A 17236-nucleotide genomic window follows, 5' to 3' on the forward strand; every position below is an offset into this window, starting at 1 on the left:
TGCATTACTCTGAAATTAAAAGCAGTTTAAGGAAATATGTTCTTCTGTTTTTGTGTTTTGAATATTGTGTATATTCTGGTGACCACTTTAATTCAAAACATCTTGCATTGGTATCATTATACGTGTGTTTTCAGTGGAAACTAGTCATTTAGAAAATTCTTACTTGCTCAGGCAGCTTTCAGACCAGTGAACTGGACATGACATGCATCTGTGTGTGTGCGAGTGCTTAGGAAAAAGATAGGTAGACAGAAGGACTGACACTTCAGGTACAGTTGGGGGGCAGTGTCAGCAAACGGTCAAGAGACTCTTAACACCAGGGGGTACAAACTCGCTCACACACCCGCTCTTCGTTTTTTCTTTCATGTGCACATTCACACACTGTCTAACCCACATCCCAACGTGCACGTTTTGGTAAGCCCCAACAAACAGCTTGCTCAGTCACTACCTGTCTCAGTGGTTGGTCAGAAGAAAAGAGTGAAAAAGACAAGAAAGCAGAACTAGACATACAGAGTGAGAGGACAGGGGCTGTGAGTGAAAAGGTAGGTGTTAGGATAAATAAACACTGCATGAAAAAAATAAAAAGAGTTAACAAACATGTGCAGGCAAGGTGATAAAGCCTAAAGTTTACAAATCCAGTTACTGGCAATATGGCTACACATATTGTGTTGAAAAAAGCAGATCGAAATCAAATTCAGTGAGAAATCCTCAAGGTGGGATTCAGGGACTACATCTCTGGTTTTCATGTCTATACTGTGGCATTATTAGTGCACATGTGTGTCTATTTATGACACAACTGTATTTTCTGCCAAGTCCAATCACATACCTACCTTGATATTAGGAAAACTACTCAAACTAAAAAGCTGCAAAACATGCAAGGCACCATAAAATACACTAGTGACAACACCAGTCTGGCAATTAATTTTAGAAGGCAGTATGATATCAAAACAGAAGAAAACAGTGCTGACCATAATGTTACTCAAGGGAGCAGTTAAACTGAAGCAATGCAAGTGTTGGCTGCTTGCAGAGCACTCTTGCTCTTAGTTACTGCTTTCCTTGACAAGGGTAGTAACCCGACCAAAAAGGTACACTATATTAATTTGTGTCTAGACACTGTTGTTGGCAATAATGAATTTAGTTGGACTCTGGAACAAAAATACTGACCAGAATCATAGGAGAAAATGCAGCTGAGTGTTCAAAAGGTAACCCAATATATATTTTACTCTTTATTTAGTTCCAGCAGGTCTTCTTTCATTTTGGTTACTGTCAATCAAAGCTGAAAATTTGAGCTCACATTGAATCTCCAATAAACTTTTAGTTCAAGTGAACTTACTTAAATGTATTTTTTTGTCAGTGTAATTGTATTACAGTCAAATTAAATTGTTATTTTGGTGTAAACACTGACATTGATCAATAGAATTTCTGTATTGCACTCTATTGTGAAGAAGATGAGTATTCTTGGTCTTCCTAACATTCTTAATTTTCGGTCCTTTACTGGCTGAGGCTACCAGTAGTTCTGTGATCTTTAGTGTTGTTTGCAATGTCCAAAAAGAAACCCCCTCTCAGCAACTGCGACATAAAGCAGCAGAGGAGATTCTCTCGTCTTCCAGCCTTCTCAGCTTCAATTTTGTTTATTTATAAAAATGAAAGCAATAATGATTTATTGGATTAAAGGATTCTGCAGATGGTAATCATTAAGATGCAGACTGTTGTGTGAAAAACCACAAATATACACATGTTCTCTCAAATACACACTGCTTTCCGTTTCAGTGAGGCTTTTTCCTCTACCACACACAAACTCTTACATGCAGTCTCTCAATTTTTCTCTCTATCCCATATACCTAAAAGACCCAGTGCTGTGCTGAGCTCACTTCATAAAAAACCCTCTCTAACTACCTCATCTATTTTCCACCAAATTAACTCTCTCTCAGCACTGATTAATGATCAAATCTAAATGAATCAAATTAAAAATTGAAAATTATATTTCCAAAGCCCACAAAAAAGAGACAGGAGGAAGCTAGGTGGAGAGTGAGAGTGCACTACCTCCTCTTAACAAATGAGCCTTCAAATCATAAAGAATGGGCAAGAGGGGAGAGAAGGAAAGGAATAAGCGGAGGAGAGGAGAGGAGAACATAGAAAAGAGGCAAAGGGGCAGGTAGAAAATACATGTGAGGATCATAAGAAATAAAACGTAAAGATAAAAAAAAGAAAAAGCAAGAGAAGAACAGAATAATTGACACGGGAAATGGGTAAAAAATGGAATAAAAAGGCACATGAAAAGAAATAAAATTTAGAAAAAATGCTAAAAAGCATTAATAGAAAACTATGATAAAAGAAAGTGTAGAAAAAAGAACAGATGAGGGAAGAGTAGAGCACAGGATGTGAAATAAGAGGAGAAAGGGAGAGGTGAGTTATGGATGGCCTAGTAAACAAAAGAAGAAAGGAGAAGGAGAAAAATGAAATGAGAGAGAACAAGAATGATGGCATAAGGACTAATAAAAGGTAAGATAGGGAAAGAACAATGAGAGAAAAGGAAGGATCCATTAAAGGGGAAAAAATCCACAGAGGTTATATGCCTTGTCCAGCTTTAATTACTGTAAGTCATCTAACAGCACACTTTAGTGTGCTACCTTTGCTCAATTACGCTTACACTCTTTCAAATGTTTTAAGTAGCACAACTGTTTCTTTTACCTATATGTTGTACCACTTTGGTTACATGCTGTATACCCACGGTGAGCCACATACACACACAGAAACTCTGTGACAGTGATGAAGGTGAATCAGTCCTATCGTGGGAATATTGCTGTGTGTCAATAGCACGATCTGCACTGATCACATCAGCATAGATTTTTACACCGCACTGGCGTCGCTCTGTGTCAGCGTACTTGTGTGTGTGTGTGTGTTCTTGAACAGTTGAAGGATTGCGAGTGAAATGCCTTTGACACCTAAGTGCGCATCCAAGAGAAAGACACAGGAGAGCGGAAAAGAGAGAAGAGGATGGAAGGAGAAACACAACGTGGATTGATTTCTGATGGTCAAAGATATGATAAGAGAGAATGCGAGAAAGAAAAGGAGGGAAGGGTGCGAGACAGAGAGGGGAAAGGAGTATGTAGACAAACAAAATGGATGGATTTTGGTTGATTGCAGCAAAGAGAAAGACGGATGAGAAAATATGCACAAGACGAAGAGAGCATTCAAAAAGGCAGAAAGAAGCTGCCGGAGACTGGAAAAGGAAGGGGTACTTTTTAAAAATTGTAACAAGGTTGGAGTCTTTCTTCTACTTTAAACCAGTTTTACACACTGTGTTTCTGTGCGTGTGTGTATTTTCCTGTGTTAAACCGCAGTGTTGATGTAATAACATTGAAGGTTTTCCTATGTGGGTTTAAGAACTGATGGGTGAGTAGATTGGGCAAGACAACAGCCCTATTTAAGTCTAGTGTGTGTGTCTGTCTTATACTTGTATTACTCACGTTGTGTGGACATAAACCTGTATACATAGTCACACTGTGGGAAAAAATTAAGTCTTGATTTAAGCTGAATCTGACTCAACACATCCTCCTATTATCTACATGTTGCTGTTTTCAAAATCATCTTTACTACAGGAAACAGCAACAATCTCCAAGCAGCGACCTATATGCTGAAAATGAAAAGTTTTGAAGATTTTCTTGTTTTTTTATCCATTTAGATGAAAGTGCTCATTCCCCAGCAAATATTCCCTGTCATTTTGTTGCAGGGGCATCATCACTGCATCCTGGGTGTACTACTGAAAATGACTGGTTTACAGAAACCCATTGACACGGCACTGTCTAGCTATGCGAGACGAGTTAAAGCCTAAACCCCCACCACTGTTGCTACAGTAAACATGCAATGTATGCTGACTATACGTGAAGCGAATGCCACAACACTATGCTTCCAACAGAATCAATGAAAGTAACTACACCAGAGGGGTGTGTCATTGGTACGTATGCTCTGCAGAGATATGCGCTGCTGGCTAGTTTACGATGTAAAGAAATCACATTTGTGTCCAAGTCAAGATTCTTCCTTTGTCTTTTATGGTCTTTAAACTTAAAATGAATAAAATAACATGCAGCTTTAAGAAAGAATTATAAAGGGAGCATGAAAGGTGTATTGAGGGAGTGTTAGGAAGAATGTGTGTGTTGTGTCATGCAGTAGCGTTTGTTTAGACCAGAACAGATCAGAACAATACTGCCTGAGGCAGCGGACAGGTGGCTGTCACTGGTGTGTGAATTTATGAGTGTGTGTGTGTGTGTGTGTGTGAGACCAAGTAAGGTCTTTTTTTGTTGGCTTTTTTGCTTGTAAGGCTGTGTTAATGTATTACTTACCACAACCAAACTAACAGAAGGCCAATAATACCTTCTTGAAACATTTTAACAGTCTAACAATCACAAATAATCAGTCACTAAATTCTGTCTTCTGTTGAACAAATGGCTATTTCCAGACAGTTAAATACTAAAATCGCAATCTCTCACTCCATCCTCTTCAATTCATGTACTTCAGTATCGAGATGCAGTTTCTACCTGATACATTTCCTCTCCTCTCCTCTCCCCCTCCAAAAGAAAGTGTAGGTGAAAGTGAGTGGGCCACTTAGGCAGATCTCTCGTCACACCGTTTCCATTATCGCTCCTTTCTAGCTGGGATGCAACCAGATGCCACTCGCACACACAAACACTCACACAGACTCATGCAGGACAGACGCTACAGGGCCAGATTTAGCTACAAGTTTCCCATGGGGGAACACCAGACGCCACCAGTTGTCTGGCGCTCCCCTCCTTTGTTTCCCCTCTCCTCTTGTCTCCTCCCCTCTCTCTCCATCACCCACCCTCTCTCCTCCTCCAGTCATCCTCTACTTTCATTCTTTTCCCTCCTTCTTCTTGTTTTCTCATTCTATCTGTTGAACCCCCAAACTGCTTGTTCCTTCTCATTTGTGTCTATGACTGCATGTGTGTGGAGCAATGAGATTGGATAGCAGCAGTCAAGATTGTTGAGCTGTGAGGAGAGTTATGATGCACACTACCAGCTGTATACACACACACATACACACACACACACACACACACACACACACACACACACAAGCAGCAACACTCACACAGACTGGGGCCTTCCACCCGATCTCACTCATTAGGTCTTAGAGGCCGTGGGGAGCATGGCCAAAGTTGGCACTAGCTGTTAATGTGTGTGTGTATATGTGCATGTGTGGGGCGTTGTGCCAAGGATTATATTTGCAGTCCGTGGACTTGTCCCTCTAGTCGTCTACCATCTGAATCCAGCTGGCCGTTTATGACATTATAGAGATGGAAGCTTTGGTTTTGGATTCAGCACATTCTGTCTGTTTAACCATGATTCATCAGACGTGCCATCATCAAAGTCGCTGCTGTAAGGGAGCAAATCTGTCAGTATGAGCATATGTACAGTATACACGCCTGCTAAATATTGTTGGCTCCTGGATTGGGTGTCTGTGCCAAAGCCTTTCCTTCAAATGTCTGATCTGTGTTTTGTATTCTGTCCATGACAATTCTACTCATTACTGCTGATGTTGAATGTATTATGTCTGTCTTTGCCTTGCCATGTGTGCGTGGATGGAAATAACTGACAGCTACAGCGTTATTGCCATTGCTTGTTTATGGATTTTTAAATTGTCATAAAAGTGAAATGAAAACTCCCTCTGAAGTTGGCATTTCATAAAAATGTCTCTCCATTTTTGTTATATTTCATCTCATTTTTTACCTGCAATTATACTCTTGTTCTCTCACTCTCCATTTCCCTCTCTCTAGGCAGATTTAAGTCCCGCCCCTGTGACCTTTTGGTCTTCAGCTGACGCATCATTATGACCTCATTAAAAATGGACAGACAGCCATTGCCAGAGGGGTAGTTCTCATAATATAATCAGGCTTTTTAATTGTCTTGCTCCAGAAATTAGCTGCTACATATTGGTGGGTGTGCACCCCGTGTTTGTTCCTGCCTTCAGTTTATCCCCTGCTCGTTTACTCCTCTCCCCCTCACAGTGGTGGGTGAGAAAAATCCTATATTCCAGCTGGACACGACTGTGTGTGGGTGTATTCACACGACTAGGTGTGTGTTTAAGAGAACAAGAGCCCCACTCTGAGTTGGTTTACTGACCCCTTGGCCTCTTGTTCTCCCTTCTTTCTCCATCACACACACACACACACACACACACACACACACACACACACACACACACACACACACACACACACACACACACACACACACACACACACACACACACACACACACACACACACACACACACACACGCTTCCTTGCTGCCTCACTTGCTCTTCATCTCACCCTCTCTGTCTCCCAGGGCGACAAAGCTAATTTGAGGCAGATCTTGCCCTAAGGGGTAAACTACAGCATCCACACACACACACACACACACACACACACACACACACACACACACACACACACACACACACTACTACATGTCCTCCTCCACCCTCCACCCTTACCACTTTATCTTCACCTTTCTCCCGTGAGCTAGCCCCTGACAACCGCAGTTAGTCCTGATGCTAACTGATCTAGCCACTTACCATTATCATCTATGCAATTCTGTGGCAACAATGCTTTCGCCCAGTAGGCCAGCACGAAACACAGCAGGTAATGTTCCTGTATGAATGTTTTTTGTGCGTGCAGGATTGATTGCTTAATGTAATAAAATGCTCAGCCAGGTAGTGTAACAATGTCCTTTGTCATACTACACGCTGGTCTATACAAAGCTGTATGTTATTACTAGTTCACTGTAAAATGTAGAAAAGATATCCAAAAATACCTGACTAATCAAGACACTCATACATAATTTCTTTTCTTCAGAAAACTGCTATATCAAAACAGATGTAGTGATTCGCACAATGTTTCTTGATATTGTAAGTTTTTTTTGTATGTTTTAGACACAAGAAAAAATGTTATCCAAAACTGATTTACTTCTGATTCTCTAAGGGTATGATTTCTGATCAGATAAGCCCTTTCATTGAATTTTCAAGTAATTATATCTAACACTGATGGATTCTAATCACTTTGAGTTGAGGTTCTATTTCCAGAATTATTAATTAAGGGGATATTTGAGGAGATATCTGGTATCTACTTACAGAATGTACAAGTTCTTTAAATATAAAAATTAAGTATATATTATAAGCTAATGCCTTTAACAGAATAAAACTTAGGTGAGGAAAACCTTTAGCTCTTTTATACAAAACTGTTGACCATTTCAAATTTCCTTTGGATTGAAGAGAATTTAAAAAAAGGAAATATAAGAAAATGTATGTATCAATTTTCCAAATGACCTTTATTCATATGTAGAGTGGGACCCCCTGTATTAAATTCACACCCTGCACAACAAATGGGGTGGCTGTGGACTGTCATGTTGATATATAGATATGTGAGCCAACGTGTGTGTGCATGATATATGTGTGTAGATCGGGCAGTAGCGGCAACAAAAGGCAGCTATTTGTTTGCCTGCTCAGGTCACAAACATACAAACACACGTCCCTCAGCTATATGGCAGCAAACATATTGCACATTCCTAAATGAAATGAGTGGATTGATTTTGTTTTTTTAATAAGATGTCAATAAAAGTTAGGATCCTGTCAGTGTCTCTGCTTATGTTTGTCTTCTCTCTAGCTTCTCACTGACAAACAAAGTTGAGGTAAGAAGACTATTTATAACTATTGTAATGATAGTAAATTATTAGTAGAGATACTCTATTGTAAATAAAAAATAAACTTGTGTGACTTTATAGACAAGGGTGATGTGGTTTTTTTGTGAAGTAGGAGGATGCAGTCTAAGCTGTGTAAACTGTGAGACTGTTGGAGCTGCCAATAATACATGCTACTACACGAGTATGTGTGTGTTTGTGACCACATACACATACGTGAGACAAAACAGGAGATGAGACATGGATTATGCCTACGTCGGATCAACTGGGAGAACAAATGCTACGACAGCAGCTTCTTGAAAGTGTGTGTGTGTCTTTTTGAGAGTGTACAAAAAAAAAAAAGAAAAATGAGAAGGCAAGAGAAACAGAGATTAACATTATTTTCCAGAGAAGTAAAACTTGGATTTCTGACAGTGATAATTATGAACTCTAAAACTCGGAATGTTTTGTTAGTGTTCTTGTCTTTAACAGCATTTCTGTTGCTGTTTGCAAAACTGACAGAAAAAAAATGTAGAAGATGCTAACAAGCTCCAGTTTAGCTGAAATAGTGGCATGATGCATATTGTTTGTGATACATTATTAAATGTTTTTAGTGTGGTCTTCATTCATAATCAAGATAATCTTTTTAGCAAGCAACACAATGTTTGTAAAGTCAGATTTTTATGTTCATAAATTATGTGCTATTATTTTTGATTGTGTGGATGAAATTAATAAATTAAAAAGTAATATTTTTCCTCAGAAATGCGATTTTGTGAAGTTGTAAATCCATTAAACATTTGTATTAAAAGCTGAATTTTATCACCATTATAGCTTCAGGCAGGGACATTACAGTGCTGACAGGATACAGAGAACAGCGAGTGACGAACACAATGGATGGATCAAAGACATAAAAGAAGCATCAGAAAGTGTACAATAATACAGAGTGGGAGAACTGTAGAGCGAGATGGAGACAGGAATGGATGGAGGGAGGGCCGGCAGGCATCGGCCCAGGCACGCTCCCTGACCACTGTGAGGAAGGGGGCGTAGGCCAGGTCTCCCATCAATTACAACCTTGACCCTCCTCTCTTCTCCTTTCTCTCTCTCACACACTTTCTGCTTCATTCAACCATCCTCCCCCTGCCTCTCATCCTCCCTTGGTCCCTCTCCTCTGCTCCTATAAATCAATCTCTTCTCCCTCCCTGCCTCCCTCCCTTCCCCTAGGTTTCTCCCACCTTCCCCCTCCCTCTACCCTTCTTTCTCTCTATCAGCCCTCCTCTTCATCCCTTGCCGCTCCTCTCCCTCCTTTCATCGCTAGAAGTGCAGTGGGAGTAGAAAGGTCAGAGGTGGGCAGACAAGAGGGAGAGAAAGAGGCAAAAGGCAACGAGGGAGTGTGAAAATGAGAGAGTGAGTGTATTTAATCAAAGTGGTGTGGGGGCAGATAATATCTCTTGGTTTTTTTTTTCTTACCTCTCTTTATTACTAAACAACTGCTGAGTGTCACAGTTCCTCTGTGATTTCCATCTTCATCTCATTTGGGTAATGTAAAACAAGGGTTTAGCCAGTGACTCTAAGTGGATCTTTGTGTGAGTACACAACCTCATATAAAGTATTCAACAGTATCTAACTCGTGTATTTGGATGAGAAAAGTATTTGTACAGAGGAAAAGCAAGGAAGAACAGGGATCAGTGTAAAATGACACAGTGAAAAAGCACAACAAAGGGAAACACAGGTGTGAACGCACATGCAGATGAAACTGTAAGTGGTACAAAGATATGGATGTGTGAAGGCAATAGGAGGCCCACTATGCAAAAAGAAATAATCACAAAATACTATATGTTGAAGACTATTAACAATTTCGAATACATGTTACATGTAGCATTGTTCAGCATCAGTAATTCACTATCATGCATTTGTGAATAAATCTGACATCTTTAAATCAAAATCCAAGTTTTTTAAACTTTAAAATTTTAAAGTTTAAAACAATTACACTATGTTTGGATAGATGGCTAGCATGCTTTTGTGGCATGTGACATTTTGTTTAAGTTTCACAAACTTAAGAAATATTTCTTTAAAGCCTTCCTCCTGAAGCAGTACAGTGTGTCCCTGTACTAATAAATCTTAAGGTAGAACTAACAGCTTTGTGTACAACACTTCAGGACATGCTACAAAATGCTGTGTTGAGGCTGATAAAAGTTGTATATCTCATCAGCAATGGCCAGGGGCCCATTCTCAGTATGTTGCTTATAAGATCCAAGATCAGCTAGCTGATCTAAGATCTGCTAGTTCTGGTTATGCTAATATGGTTTGTTCAGTTCTTTGAACCTTATTCAGAATTTAATTTAAAAAGCTGGATTCAATCATCTGAGATGACTGCATGCTCTCATGGTAATTGAGCATGGAAACCTTGATCAACAACTCTATGACTGGAGGGAAGACAAAGAAAAGGCCTCAAATTTTTACCGAAGCAGAGCAAGAGCTTCTGCTATAGGAATTTGGTGTGATGATTCACAGCAAAGGTAATACTGTAAAATAAAGGAAAGGTGGCAAAAGGGGCAGACACATTAAATGAGCTTCATCAGAATATGTTGCTCAACATACATACAAAACAAATTTGTAGGACGGCTTTTTTTCATCTACGTAATTGTAAAAATCAGGAACATCCTGTCTCAGAGTGATGCTGAGAAACTAGTCCATGCATTCATAACTTCTAGGCTACTGTAATGTAAGAGAATTGGACTATTGTAATTCCTTATTATCAGGATGTCCCAGTAGCTCTCTTAAAAAACTCCAGCTGATACAAAATGCTGCAGCCAGAGTTCTGACAGAAACCAGTAACAGAGATCATATTTCTCCCATATTAGCTTCTCTTTATTGGCTCCCTGTAAAATCTAGGATGGAATCTAAAATCCTGCTTCTGACATATAAGACTCTCAATGACCAAGCTCCGTCATATCTTAAAGACGTTATTGTATGATATCTTCCTAACAAAGCCCTTTGCTCTCAGACTGCAGGTGTACTTCTGGTTCCAGAGTTTCCAGAAGCAGCACGGGAGGCAGAGCCTTCAATTATCAGCTCCTCTGTTGTGGAATCAGCTCCCAGTTTGGGTCCGGGAGACAGACACCATCTCAACTTTTAAGATTAAGCTTAAAACTTTACTATTTGGTAAAGCTTAGTGAAATTTTCATCATGTGTTTTTCAACAAAAAAAAAACAAGAAAAATAAATAAAATCATATTACAGTATCAGAGGCAGTGACAGGAAACGTCACTTCTGCCAGTTGGTTCAGTTTATGGGGTGCTACTAAATTGGGCTACATGTGTGAATTGTTCCCTCCTGACTTAAGCAGTACCTCTCTACAATTAATGAGTCGGGGTATGGTGAAGGATATTGAAGACTGGGCAATTTTCTCTCCACCTAAAATGCTCTTCCATTCATCAATGCACCAATTGCAATCAGCTTCTCCTGCAAAAATGGCGCAGGGTTCAGTGATTGGGCAGATTTCCTGAAATGATTCCATTTAATCTGGTTTACACTGAGGAATCCTGAATAAATTTGACCTTAAAGATACGTTGCTGAGACGGCCAACAACTGTTTCAAAGAACTGAGAAATCCAGGATCACACAAAATCACCATCAATTTAATCCAGATAAAATGTTAATTCATGGTTGAGCAACAGGCCCCTGGTCTGTTCTGAGTTGATAGAATACTAACTTAAAATTACTGTGAGGTAAAGTATATCTAATAGACTTTAAAATGCCACATGTAGCATAGTTAACAGAGAAAGATAAGGAAGAGACCTTTTCCCTTACCCTCCCTCAGCATGCCCACAGTCAGACACTTCATGAAGCGGCAGGCCTGGCATGACTTGCGTCTCCTCTTGGTGATCTCACACTCATTGGTGGCTGGACAGCTGTATTCAATGTTGCCTGTGGCATGTAGACATGTTGGAAGAAGACAGAAAGAAAGGTTTCATTTCAGATAAATACATACACAGAAAGGCAGTCAGACAACATGTTATAGACAGCAGTGTGAAGGACCTCCTGATAAACATAGACAAAGGAACAAAAACATAACTACAGTATATTTTAACACAGACTGATTAATTATCACAGACAAAATGCATGCAGTTAAAATATAAATGAATGAATATGGATTAGGCTACCTTGATCTTGACTTCTGACATTTAACTGGCCCCTCATTTTATACTAAGTTTTACATCAATGCATAAAATAGACATAAAAGTGTATTTGTGTATGAGTCTATTAAAGCGATTTGCCAGTGTTAAATGACAATATAGAGTATCTATGCATGTAAAAGCTGAGATTGCGTGACTAGGTGGAGGACAGGCGGTAAGAGTCAAATGCAGGTCTGAGGCTAAGATTATTAACTCAAGTAAGTCTATTAACTTCACAATTCTGGCCAACAAAAACAATGCCATAAGTGTGAGACTAATACCACTTTTGCCTTCAATTAAAGAGTGTCTGACTATTTCCTCTCTCTTTGTGGGTAATTTACTTCCCAACTAAGATATTTAATTTATACTAATAGAATCAATAATTCAACATCTTAAATTTTCTCCTCATTTTTTTCATACCATACTTAGCATTTTTGTTATATCTTCCTACTACTATAATGCCATGTCCTTTGTCCTCTGTATTTTTCAACCTTTATATTTTATGCCAAAATTTTATTAGTTTTCTCATTTTCAGCTTCACTCTCCTCCATTTCTACTCATTTCCTCCACTTAGTAATTTGCTTCCCCCGAGTTCAGAGGAAAGCACATTTATGGATTTGTTGCAACAGTTAAGACTGTTACAGAATTCTCCACATTGTTTCTATATTCAGAAAGGTTTATTTATCAGTAGTAAGAGCTGTGTTCACATTTGAAACAAAGAAAAAAAAACATTTCTCTTCCTCCCATGCCCACCTGACAACTACAGTACCCCAGTAAGCCAATACATCTCCCACTGAAACAGAGTAAACAGTGATTACTATTGACTACTGCTGTGGAGAGGATGTTTTCTCATTACTGGGCTGATTAAGGGGCTAGTTAGCTTGGAAAAAGGCTAAATGCACAAACACTTCTTAATGGGTAACAAGACACCCATTAATTGGCCTTGTTAGTTAAAGTAAAGGCTAAACATGCTAAATGCTCAAGGAACCCTTACAGTCTAATGGACAGTACTGATGGGACTAGTTCGCTTATACCCAACCTTTACATACTGATGATACAGGAGGAGCAGATTAATTCTGCAATTAAGAGAGACACTCACTCGGCAGTAAGGCTAAATGTGCTAATGACATGGAATCTGCATGGGTTAATGGGTAGTCAGTAAAAGGCTTTGTTATTCACACAAACCCCACTAAATGGATAACTGCAGCAAGGACCCACTTATAAGGTTAGTACCCCTAAGCCTAAACATGTTTAAGCCTTACGGAGAAAAAAAGAAGTTGAGAGCGATACATGCTGAGTGCTATTCTGGAAGTGGGTGTTAACAGGCAATAATAATAATGTCCTTTACAATTAGTTGTTGAATAAAGTGACACCCATGACAGAAATAACATTTGTGAAACTTCAGTTAACAGTGCCACAGCTAAAAAGTTACCATCTGCAAGTGCAGTGGACTGAAATACTTAAATATTTGTGTAAAGTGTAGTTACAGTCTAATAACACATTTTCATAGGTGTTGGGTATACATACAACAGTCCTAAATATCACAAGGCATGATATAGAAATATGTAACCTATGTGTCACCTTGCTGTACACTCTTTCTGTTCACAGACACAGACACAAATGTTGGGCTTCAGAGTGCCTATATAGGGCAGGAATTACAATAGAAGGGTTTTGTATCAGAATGTCATAGTTCTCTTCACATGTGCGTCTTTATTTCTGTCTTCATGTGTCTTATTGTGCACTGGAGTGAGCATAGACCAGAGAGGTTCTGGGAGGCTCCTGTGTATAACGGGTGGGCTTGCATGTGTGTGTGTTTGTGTGAAAGAGGGGGATACATGAGGGCCTTAAATCCCCTGCAATCTCTTTTGAGATGTGTGCATTTGTCCACCTGCTGCATGACAATTGACCACTATTGTACAGACTGTGTAATATGAATGTTAGTATGTTTTGGCCTTCCATCCTCTTTGTGCTGCATCTCTTTTTTCCTCTCCAAATGCTATAACTCTAACCCCCTCTTCTATGTATTTTTTTTTTTAAATCTTTGTACCATGGCTTTTCGCATGACAGTTTTAACTAGAAAGTATCTGAACCAGATTTGAGTCCAACACACTGTAACTGCCACACATGGTATGCTCTTAGTTCATAATACCTCCTATAACTCTACATCAAATTATGTAAACATGCAATTATGTATTTGCACATTTAAAACTCTATTACTATTGTGGAACTTGTTTATTTATACAGGAATCTTAAAGGCATTAGGAACAGGGGGTTTTGTTTATACTTTCTAAAACATTTCCTTCTCTGTTGAGTATCACTCATTTTCACTGTATCTTTCAGTCATTTCTTTGCTCTACATCACTATTACCTTTCCCATCTTCCTCTTTCTTGCTCTCCTCCACCTTTCTTTTTAACTCTTATTGCCTCTCTCTTTCAATTTCATCGCCCTGTACCTCCCTCTCCGATACTTTACCCTCCTCCTCACTCCCCTTTATCCCCCTCTCTCAATAAGGGAGTGATAGATGCAGGTTGTCAGGTGTCGCTGGACTGACGCCACAGAAACAGCAGCTGCCAGAGCCACTTCCTCCACGCAGCGACACACACATGCACAACCACACTAGCACACACGTTCCGCTAATTCCTTCCTACATCCATGTGCCCAGTCCACCCTTTCCCTTCTTTCCCCGTTCTAGCATTCCTTGTCTCAACGTATTGTTCACCTGCATTTCTCCTCTCCTCTCCTCTCCTCTCCTTTCCTCTCCTCTCCTCTCCTCTCCTCTCCTCTCCTCTCCTCTCCTCTCCTCTCCTCTCCTCTCCTCTCCTCTCCTCTCCTCTCCTCTCCTCTCCTCTCCTCTCCTCTCCTCTCCTCTCCTCTCCTCTCCTCTCCTCTCCTCTCCTCTCCTCCCCCATGCTCTCCTCCCTGTCCAGCTGGAGGTGTTTTTTTGGTGATTACCTGCGGTTTTATTGGCTAATGGGTTGAAACATACCAATATGTCTGCCGCTGCCCATCTGAGGCTGGCCCTGCTTTCCTGCCAGGATACACACACTAACACACAACCACGCATAAACAGGAATATGTGCACAGACGTGCACATAAACTTGTACCCATTTACATTGGGATGAACACACACACACACACACACACACACCCATAGCCCACACACAGACACACAACATCCACACTGTCTGGGGATGAGTTTTCCGTGTGTGATAGCCAAAGATAATATCATGACCCATTTGTTCCAGTGGATCCAAGAATGCTCAGTTTGCATCCAAACAAACATTAACAGTGGAAAGGTATCACCAACATTGACAAAAGAAACTGAAGTCTCTTTCTAAAGATTCTAGATTCAGTGTAGATTTTCACACTGAAGTGTTAAGTTGTATTCACTGAAGCTTGTAAAAGTGTAAATTTACAAATTTCATGTTAACTTTGATATAAAAAGTATCGCAACAATGGCTATAATTTGGTTAACAAAGCCAATAATACGTGGATGAAGATGTCTTTTTAAATTGAGTGGTAAATCCATTTTAGCGTATTTTTTTCCCTGCGTATTCCTCTAGTGGCTTCATTTTCAATGCAGCCTACTGTTTATCTCCTCACCAAACTGATGTTCCATCACAACCTTACGTGACAATGACCCTGTGACTATTTGTTCCGATGTCTTTATCCATGACCTTCAACTTTCACTTTCCTCATGTGCAACATATCCACAACAGGAGAGGGAAGGATTACAAATACACCTGAAAATGAAGACACCAGACAGAGAGACAGAGTTTTGTTTTAAAGCTACTGAAGGTCATACTCAAAGAAGGCCCTACTGTCAACACAGCATCATATCTATATGTTCTCTGGGCTATTGTATTTAATCTGCACCTGTATCCTAACCTAGGTAACCTTTAACAAGCCGTGTAGATGAAATGAGGCATGTGGAATTGGTTAACTATTTGACACCACAGCTATGACAGATGAATTAGGGGTTAAACCTATACACAGAATGATTAAAAGGTCATGTGTGTGACAGTCTATTCATGTGTGTTGGGGTCCATGTTTGAATGTGACTCAACGAGTTTGTGTGTGTGTGTGCGGGCCTCTGCCTTTATCTCTGCATGTGTGTTCTCCAATCTATTTGTCAGGATTGCACTGTGTCGTGATCTCATCCCAAAATAAACACGTACAGGTCATCTCTAGGTAGTGGTGACCATCTAGTGAATGTAAGACTTCCTACCCCTCCCCATTTTCCTGTCTGTCTCTGTCTCTGGGGCTTTACTGGGAAAGCTGCTTATCGGAGGCAAAAGAAAGCAGGGACAGATAGGTGGATGGATGGAAAGGCAGATAGATGAATCCTGTCTGATATGACTGACTGACTGACTGACTCAATGGATCGATGATGGCCGGCTGGCTGACTGGTAGCTTGGTTATTGCAGTGGCAGACTAACTGACAACAGGGCTGTCCTGCCGGCCCAACTACTTACATAAAAAATTTGAGCAAATCAGAAAAGATTATTACTCAAATCAAAAGTCTTCAACGGTTCATCACTTGCTGACTGACTATTCTAAATATTTGAAAAGTGTCATGGTGGTCCTAACATAAAATATAATGACTTTCTGACCTAAAATTGTTTCATGGACCTATGAAACAAACCTATGGTGAGATTGTACATGTTTGTTATTGTTGACAAATACCATTAAAATATCAAAACCAACAATGGACTGATCATATCAATATAATATGTCTTAGTCTTCTGTGCATTTGTTAACCTCTAGTCACATACACTTTATTGCTGCCATTAATGATTGGTAGCACACAAAAGCACTATACGAAAAACCTATACTGGCCAGTTTTTAGTAAATACTTAGTTATACATATTTTTATATTATTTAACAAAAAGTATATGTATTTGAGATCTGTTTTTAAAGATTGATGTCTTGTTAAAGTGGCTGATTGACCCATACCAGACTATCACACTGTTGGTTTTATTGCTTTTATAAGAGTTGTTTGTTTTTTCTAAAATGCTATCAGCTTAAATCTAAATTATTTACATTTCATGCTAGTTTCATATAAAGTGACATCTTAATGTGTAATGAAATATGAAAATCATAAAACTCAGAGTAATCATCAACTGAGCTGTAAATTTTGTGGTACATTTGTAAAATAACACACAGTTATGCATCAATGTTGTTGATATTGCAACTATTTTCCATGTTCTGAAGCTTAGTTGTAGAACTATATGGGCCAGTGAACAAATGGCTGACTAAATGGCTTGCTTTATGGCAAACTTGTTGTGAGACTGACCTATACAGTGTGTACAAGGGTAAATGAAGGATGTAATGGTGATCAAGCTAAGAGCTGAGTATTAATTGAATACCCTCAAAATCTGCAGAGC

The 17236-nt window shown here is 39.5% G+C and overlaps 1 protein-coding gene across 8 annotated transcripts in view; it reads right to left on the reverse strand.

Moving 5' to 3' along the window:
- Window positions 1-17236, reverse strand: part of esrrga (estrogen-related receptor gamma a) — a 153851-nt gene that overhangs the window by 34756 nt on the left and 101859 nt on the right. For 6 of the 8 annotated variants that reach the window (XM_055011366.1, XM_055011371.1, XM_055011354.1 and 3 more), the window contains one exon: window positions 11472-11600. In XM_055011366.1, coding sequence (XP_054867341.1) covers window positions 11472-11600 — 129 coding nt within the window. The remainder of the gene's footprint in view (window positions 1-11471; window positions 11601-17236) is intronic. The other 2 variants (XM_023261330.3, XM_023261329.3) reach the window with 1 other exon arrangement.

Source organism: Amphiprion ocellaris, chromosome 1, assembly GCF_022539595.1.
Source record: "Amphiprion ocellaris isolate individual 3 ecotype Okinawa chromosome 1, ASM2253959v1, whole genome shotgun sequence".
Classification (NCBI taxonomy): Eukaryota; Metazoa; Chordata; class Actinopteri; family Pomacentridae; genus Amphiprion; species Amphiprion ocellaris.